Source organism: Bos grunniens, chromosome 14 (genome assembly GCF_055505025.1).
Source record: "Bos grunniens cultivar Pamir isolate PY7600 chromosome 14, Bosgru_T2T1.0, whole genome shotgun sequence".
NCBI lineage: Eukaryota > Metazoa > Chordata > Mammalia > Artiodactyla > Bovidae > Bos > Bos grunniens.
This window is the reverse complement of record NC_141178.1, coordinates 81,403,940-81,412,082: the sequence shown is the minus strand read 5'-3', so window position 1 is coordinate 81,412,082 and position 8,143 is coordinate 81,403,940. Positions and strand designations below refer to the sequence as shown.

Genomic DNA, 8,143 nt, shown 5'->3' with positions numbered 1-8,143 from the left:
CAGCCATGCTGTGTTGGGCACCCATCTCTTACCAAGCCCCTTTCGAGGAAAAGTGATTTAAGTCTCAGAACCAGCTGGGGAGGGGGCATCATCAGCCCCTGTTTCTAAAGAAGTCACAGCCTCGGAAAGGTCACCTGCTTGGCAGAGCCAGAGAGGCGGGGCTGACCCCCGGAGCAACTGCAACGCCCCCAAGGCCTCGCGGTAGGCGGTTGCTATCTGTTGACTCTCTGGCTTCCTGCACACGGCCAGGGTCCCACACGTGTGTGTCTCCAGGATGCAGGGGCTGCAGGCACAGCACAGCTGCCAGGACTCCTCGAGATCAGGGCCGGCTGGGCTGGGGGTGGGCCGCCCACCAGCAGGTCCAGACACCAACCGTCCGCTGCCTGGGGCCTCCTCACCCCTCCACACGGGAGGACCCTGGGGCCTCTGGCAGCGGAGTCTGCTGACAAGCGTCCCTGTTGGGAGCCCTGGTCTGTCTTCGGGACCCAGCTCCCCTGTAGCCACGCAATTGGACCAGGGGACAACGAGCAGGCAGCCCACTGCGGACCCGCCCAGAGGGCTTCCACCGGGAGGCCATTCAGTCCCAGCTCTGCTGCTTCCGGCATGGAGCACACAGTAAGTTACCCGTCGCTGTGAAACAAACAACCGCAGACTCGGGGACTTAAGACCGCGCGTTTACTGCCTTGCTGCCCCTTGGGTCGGGAATCCAGGCGGGCTTTAGCTGGGCCTCCTGCCTCGGGGGGTCTCCAGGGTGCAGCAGCGTGTCAGCCGGATCCACAGGTGTCCGGACGAGACAACTAAGAACCAGAGGTGGAGGGGCACGCTGAGGGCATAGGTGTACACGCACGCGCGCACACACACACACACACACACACGGGCTGTGCCCAGCACACAGTGTTCGATTCCACAGCCCTGTCTTTGGCAAGGTGCGGTGGGTGCTGCAAGCATTGTGACCTCAGGGGTGAGGTCAGGGCTGGCTGGGGCGGGGGAGGGGGAGCCCAGAGATAGAGCTGCTCGGCCGGGCATGAGGAGAGAGTGGGCAGTACCTCCAGACGGCACCCCAACATGGACGCGCAGCATTCAGAAAAGCCACACAGCCACGCCAGCACAGACAGGACCTCCTCAGCCAGGTCCCAGAACCCCAGGTCAGCCCAGTGCCGGGCAGGGGCCCCCTGCAGGGCAGGGCAGCAAGGGGTGGACTCCCAGAGCCTGGGCCCGGGACGGAGGGGTCCTACAGCATGCCAGCAGCCCCCTGGAGTGGGAGTTGGGGGTGGACACTGACCTCACAGCCCTCAATGTGGTGGAGAGGAGGCAGGGCGGGGCGATTGGGTGCAGGGAGAGAGGGGGTCTCGAGTTCCAGCATGGCCTTTGCCGTCACATCGCCTGTAGCTGCCGATGCTTGTGGGGACCAGCGGTGTGAGATGGAGTGGACAGATGGACAGACAGTGGGCATGCTGTCCCTCTGCTGCCTGGAACCTCCACCTCGTCGAGAGGGCGCAGCAGCCTGTTTCCTAAGAGACTTGAGGGATGTGCACAAAGGGGAGGCCCTCTGTGGCCTTTGTCGTCTGGGGTCCCTGCGCCCCAGGTGGGCACAAGGGCAGCTCTGCCTCCTGAGTCCAGCGGCAGGTCGGAAGCTGGCAGGCAGCCTCCCTCTCTGGGTCCCCAGGCCCAAGGTTTGCTGCGTGGGGACTGGGGCACGTCGGCTCTCCAGGCTGTCCCTGAGGGGGTTCCCAGGTGAGGTTCTTGCCTGTGCTTCCGTGGTCGTATCTCCCTGAGGGAGCCGCCCGACCCGCCTCAGAACACAGCTCTTCTTGCACCGTCGCTTCTGCCCGCGTGCTCAGGCCGGTCTCCCCTCTGCCGCATCCCGCCTCGCGTCTAGGGCGAGAAAACGCTCCCCCTGCAGCTGTCTGCTAACTGCGTTCCTATTCTCCTGTCTTTTAAAATACACTCAATCCTGGTCGCCGCGGGACTGGGAGGCAGGTTTGGGGTGAGACACAGATCTCGCTGGTGGCTGTGGTCAACCCTGCCGAGGCCCCTCCAGGGTGCAGGGGGGGCCAGGCTCAGTGTGAAAGGCTGAGCCCTCCAGGAGCAGCACGGGAGTGGCTGGTTTTCTGAGAGGCCATAGGAAGGAGCAGGCTTCCCAGGTAGCCCTCGTGGGTAAAGAACCCACCTGCCGATGGAGGAGACTTAAGAGGTTCGATCCCTGGGTCAGGAAGATCCCCTGGAGGAGGGCATGGCAACCCACTCCAGTATTCTTGCCTGGAGAATCCCATGGACAGAGGAGCCTGGAGGGCTGCAGTCAATAGGGTCACAGAGAGTCAGCCACAACTGAGAGACTGAGTACGCACATAGGAAGGGGGGCCTTCCAGGAGGGGCGGTGTGTGTACTGAGCCCCAGTGGTCACATCCCTGGGATGCAAGCTTTGGAGTCGGATCCGGTCTGAACGGACGCTCTCCTGCAGAGGCTGTGTGTCCTGGGATGGGTCGCTGAGCCTCTCTGTGTCTCAGCACCTCGTGGGGTTGGTGTGAGGACATGGCACCTGACACAGGCCCATCCTCGTTGGCAGCGGTGGGGGCGCTGGTGAGGTGGGTGGTGGGCCAAGTACAGCCCGGGAGAGTCCCCTGCTGACCACACAGTCACTGGTCCCCAGAGAGGCAGACGGTGGGGAGGGGCAGAGGGAGCTCAGGCTGGATGTGGCCGGGGAAGGGGAAGGCCCCACACTCCAGGCAGGAAGGCCAGCTGGGAGGGGAGCTGAAGGTAGCAGCTCCAGGTGGCCGGGAGGACGCTGTCCAGGGCTGACCTTGGCTCCTCCCAGGAGCACACCCCCAGCAGCATCCACTCACTCGGTCAGTCACTGGGCCTTCGCCCAGGCCCTTCCCTGGGACATGTGGGGGACCCAGAGAGAGATAGCCAGCACACCTCCAGGGGGACTGGAAAGGAAAAGGCCCAGGGGTTGGTCAGTGGAGCCGCCAGGGTTCCTGTGAGTTCAGCGGGAGCCAAGGAGGGCCATCAGTCATCAGGGAGCCAGGGGACACACCCCCTACTCTAGGATGCGCTGACCATGGCGAGCAGGCTGAAGGCGACTTCATGTGGCCCCCACAAGGGGTCGAGGAGGACGGGGAGGGGAAGGACACACGCTCTGGGCAGACAGAAGAGCGGAGGCCCAAGGTCAGCCAGAAGGGCTCAGACAACTGACCCGGTGTGGAGGCTGCAGAGGACAGACTGCCAGGATCCCAGTGAGCTGGAAGGGCTGGACCCAGAAGAGCCCAGCAGGGCTGATGGCTGCTCTGGACACATCACTCTACTGTTCTTTCCACAAACGTTTGCTGAGTCCCTGCGAGGAGTGCCAGGCATGGTTCCAGGTGTTGGGGACACAGCTGGAAACAAGACATGAAGAGCCCTGTCTCCTGGCTTGCATTCCGGTGGGGGAGACAGCAATAAACACCAGACAGGGCCCAGAGAATCATACAGTGTTACAAGCTGGAAAGGGGCGAGGGAGGAAATCGACCGGTCAGTGTGGGGCGAGGGTCAGATTTTAAAGAAGCTCATAGAGAAAAATACAACTGAGCAAAGAAGTGAAGTGGGGGTGAGGGGCTGAGCCGAGCAGCGCTCTGGAGGGAGGGTTTCACCAAATAGGAACAGCCAGTGCAGAGGTCCTGAGGTAGAAGTGTGCCGGCGGGTTCAGAAGTAGCGGGAGCCCTCTGCACCTAGGGTGGGTGGACTGAGCAAGAAAAAGCCAGAAAAAGGGAGTTCCCTGGTGCTCCAGAAGTTAAGACTCCGAGCTTCCACCGCAGGGGGCATGGGCTCCATCCCTGGTTGAGGAAATAAGATCCTGAAAGCACCAAAGATCCTGCATGCCACAGGGCATGGCCAAAAAGTGAAAAGTAAATAAATATTTAAGAAAAAAGAAATAGTAGAAGGAAATGAGATGGGGGGTCATTTTTGTTCTTATTTCTTTTGTTCTTGGTTTGGTTTTTTTAGCTATGTTGTTGTTCAGTAGCTAAAGTATTTCTTATTTAAATGCAGTAAAATTCACCCCTGTTAGTGTCCAGTTCTACAAGTTTTTTCTTAATTAATTCAATTTTCTGGGGGCCATACTGCACGGCATGTGGGATCTTAGTTCCCTGACCAGGGATCGAACCTGCGCCCCCTGCAGTGGAAGTCCCAGTTCTAGACTGAGACTCATCGAGAGTCCCAAACTCTTACAGTGGTGCAGCCACGACCACACACAAGCTATGAAACGGCTCCATGCCCCCCTGCAAATTCCCCGTGCCCCTTCTCGTAATCAATCCTCCAGCAACCCCACTATCCCCAGAAACTAGTGATCTGTTTTCTGCCTGTATAGTTTCACCTTTTCAGAATGTCACAAAAATGGGACAAGGCCGCACGTCGCTTTGGGGGTCTGGTTTCTTTCACACAGCGTAACGCATGTAAGCCTCCTCCATGTGGCCTCCTCCGTCAGTCACTCCTCTCGTTACCACTGAGTAGTATTTCTGTGGGTCCTGAAATAAAATGCAGTTTTTGGTGCATTCACCAGTCGAAGGACATTTGGATTTTTTCTGTTTGGGGTTATTATAAAGCCACGGTAAACATCTGTGTACAGATTCTTGTGTGACGTTGTCATTTCACTTTGGTAAATGCCTGGGAGTAGAACAGCTGAGTTGGATGGTAAATGTAGGTCTTACTTTCCAAGAAAGTACCAAACTACCCTCCACGCTGGGTGTACCATTTTGCATTTCCGTGGGCAATGATGGAAACTCTAGTTACTCTGTCTTCTCACCAGCACTTGGTATTTTCTGGTTTTTCTTTTCTCCATTCAGGTAGATGTGTATTGATATCCCACTGGGGTTTTAATTTATTTCCCCCATGGGGAATGGTGTGGAGCAGTTTTTATGGGCTTATTTGCCATCTGCTTTTCTCCTTTTGTGGAATGTCATTTGAATCTTTTTACCTGTATTTTCTTAGGTTGGTTGTGTTTTGTTCGTAAGGTATTTGTATATTTCAGGCACAGTCTTTTATCACGTGTGTGATTTGCAAATTACTCCTCCAAGTCCAAAGCTTATCTTTTCATTTGTTGTAGCTGTCTTTCAAAAAGCAGACATTCTTAATTTTGGTGAACTTATTTACCAATTTTTTATTTTATGGATGGTACCTTTGGTGTCATATACGGGACTGCTTTGTGCAACTCAGGATCACAGAGATTTACTCCTAAATGTTCTTCTAAAAGTTTTAGAATTTTAGGCTTTACTTTAAGTCTGTGATCAATTTTGAGTTAATTTATGTTTGTGAAAGTGATGTCGCTCAGTCGTGTCTGACTCTTTGCGATCCCATGGACTGTAGTCTACCAGGCTTCTCTGTCCATGGGATTCTCCAGGCAAGTGTACTGGAGTGGATTGCCATTTCCTTCTCTAGGGGACCCTCCTGACCCAGGGATCGAACCCAGGTCTCCTGCATTGCAGGCAGATTCTTTACCCTCTGAGCCACCAGGGAAGCCCTAACCCTATGTTTATAGTGAGATAACTTTATGTTTGTAGTGAGATATAAATTGGGGTTTATTTTTTACATGTGTTTATCCAGTTATTGCAGCACCATTTATTGAAGAGACTGTCCTTTCTTAATTGAATTGCTTTTGTTGCACCTTTACCATAACACACGTGGGTCTTTTTCTAGGCTCTATAGTTTGCTCCATTTGTTTATATTTCTGTGCTTTCATCAATATCACACTGCACTGATTACTGTAACTTTATTACAAACCTCCAAATCAGCAGTGTCAGTGCTCCAATTCTTCTCTCAAAGTTATTTGGCTATCTTCATTCCTTTACTTTTCCGTATAAATTTTAGAAACAATTTGTTGGCTACTACAAAAAAAAATGCTTCTGGGATTTTGATGAAAATTGCATTGAATATTTAGATAAATTTAGAGAAAATAGACAACAATGTTGAGTCTTCCAATCTGTGAACATGGTGCATCGCTCCATTTATTAAAGTCTTTATGTCTTTCAACAGTATTTTATATTTTACAGTATATAGATCTTACAATTATTTGATACATTTATACCTAAACATCTCATGATTTTTAGTGCTACTGTTTATAGTACCTTTTTATTTTAATTCCCAGTTCATTGCTGGTACCTAGAAATGTGACTGATTTTTGTACGCTGACTTTATATTTGCCAATTTGCCGAATTCACTTTTTTGTTCTGGTAGGGTGTTTTTTAGATTCTTTGGAATTTTCTAGTTAGATAATACCATCCTCTCGGCCTCTCCAGCACCTCCCTCCGTAAACACACGGGGCCATTCAGATGCATACACCCAAGGCCTCTTTTCCCTTTCAGAATCTCCTCCCACATCTCTGAATTCACAAAGAACCAGTCCTACATGACGGTACCTCAGAATTCTGCCCGTGGGGACAGACAGAGGCACCCCACCACCATCCTGCTCTGCAAGTCACAGAGCAGCCAGGCCGCCCTGATGCCCAAGGAGCACACGGCGTTCATCGAGGAAGCCTACAGTGCAGGTGATCCCCGGCCCCGGGACTCGTCCCAGCAGACCCCATCAGTCCCTCCACCTAAGGAAGTCCCGGGAACGAGGGCCAGAGCAAGCCCACCCTCCAGGACCTTGGGGTGTCAAAAGGCATGGATCTAGTGCAGCTTTCAGCAGGGCCTCCTGCGCATCCTCTTTGGCCTCCTCACACCTCCTGAGACACCATCGGAAGCCCCAGATGCCCTCTCTCAGCCCTTCCCTCCACACTCCTCCAACACCTTTCACACCCTAGAACCTCAACTCACACCTGGCCCTCTCACTGGAATGCTTATCCCCTCCTTCAAAGGATGACCTGCCTTAATCCTTGTAGGCAAAGCTAAAATGCCACCCTCTCTGGGAAGCCAGTCCTGACTGCCTTTCTGTCTTAGGATTCATCACCCCTCCACTCTCTGTGTGCCCAGGGCCTTTTAGACAACTTCCCCACAGAAAGTCCGCTGATACTGGGTAGGGCTCTCCTGGGCTGGAGGCTCCTTCAGAACAGAGCCGGGCCCTGACTCCCCTTGGAGCCACGCACATAGTCTTACAATAAATGAACACCACTGAATGTTGGGTGACTGGATGGAGGATGAAGCGGTGAGGAAAGAACAGATGGAGGGATGGAGGGATGAATGCTTAATTTATCAACAGATAAATTAAGGGTGGGTGGATGGGTAGATGAATTTTTAAATGGGTGAATGGTGAGTAGATGGATGGATAGATGGATTTAGGAATGGAAGGTCGGATGGACCGAAGGTGGATAGATGGATAAATTTATTCATGGATGGACTGATGAATGAGCATAAGGATGAGCAGGCAGGTGGGTGGACCGGTGGATTGATGGATAGAAAGACATGGATAAATGGGTGCATGGACAGATCGACGGACACATGGATGACAGACGAATGGGTGAATGGATGGGTGAAAAGGAGTGAACCGATGAATGGATCGAGTACTGCACGAGCGAGCGAGAATGCATTCCCTGCTTGCTTTCTTGCTTCTGATCTTCCCTTGAACCTCAGAAGGACTGGCAGAGCGGTTAGGAGCCCCAGGATCGCCCAGCGTGTCCCCAGCCGAGCCCCGCCCCGCCCCACCCCGCCCGTGCCTGCCCTACCCCGCCCGTGCCTGCCCTACCCAGCCCCGCCCCGCCCCGCCCCGCCCCGCCCCGCCCCTGCCCACCCAGCCCACCCCGCCCCGCCCCGCCCCTGCCCGCCCAGCCCTGCGGGTGCACCGTGGCCCCCACGGCGCACCCACCCTCACTCCTTCTACCTCAGCCACCTGCTTCAAGCTGCTCCGGGACCTCAGTGTTTCAGACTCCCTCCACCTGAGATACATCATCAAGAAAATCAAGAGCATGGCGCACGGGGCCCCCAACCTGGTGCTAGAAACCATCCACGACTACTTTGTAAACAACCAGCAGGTGGGAGCTGTTAGGGCTCTTCAGGGCGGGCGTGGGGAGGGGAGGGCAGGGCTAGACCCAAAGCAGGTTCAGACCTTGGTTCCTCCGGACAGCAGAGCCGTGATTTGGGGCAAGTCAGTCTCCCCATGTGTCCAGCGAGCCAGCAGGGGGAGGGTGGAAACTAGACCAACATGTGTGGATCATCCTCTGAACAGTCTCTATAGA

At 54.4% G+C, this 8,143-nt stretch overlaps 1 protein-coding gene and 1 long non-coding RNA gene across 6 annotated transcripts in view; one reads left to right on the top strand and one right to left on the bottom strand.

Moving 5' to 3' along the window:
- Positions 1 to 658: 658 nt before the first annotated feature.
- Positions 659 to 2,610, bottom strand: LOC147359752 (uncharacterized). The gene is made up of 2 exons (XR_015141183.1): positions 1,283 to 2,610; positions 659 to 797 (listed from the first exon to the last, which is right to left on the bottom strand). It is a non-coding gene; the product is annotated as an uncharacterized LOC147359752 (long non-coding RNA).
- LOC147359751 (maestro heat-like repeat family member 5) overlaps positions 1,001 to 8,143 on the top strand; it is a 60,298-nt gene continuing 53,155 nt past the window's right edge. For 2 of the 5 annotated variants that reach the window (XM_086337561.1, XM_086337560.1), the window contains exons 1-3: positions 1,001 to 1,145; positions 6,336 to 6,517; positions 7,794 to 7,939. In XM_086337561.1, the coding sequence (XP_086193687.1) occupies positions 1,066 to 1,145; positions 6,336 to 6,517; positions 7,794 to 7,939 (408 nt within the window). In that variant the 5' untranslated portion in view covers positions 1,001 to 1,065. Of the gene's footprint in view, positions 1,146 to 6,335; positions 6,518 to 7,459; positions 7,558 to 7,793; positions 8,053 to 8,143 lie in introns of those variants that run through there. The other 3 variants (XM_086337557.1, XM_086337559.1, XM_086337558.1) reach the window with 3 other exon arrangements.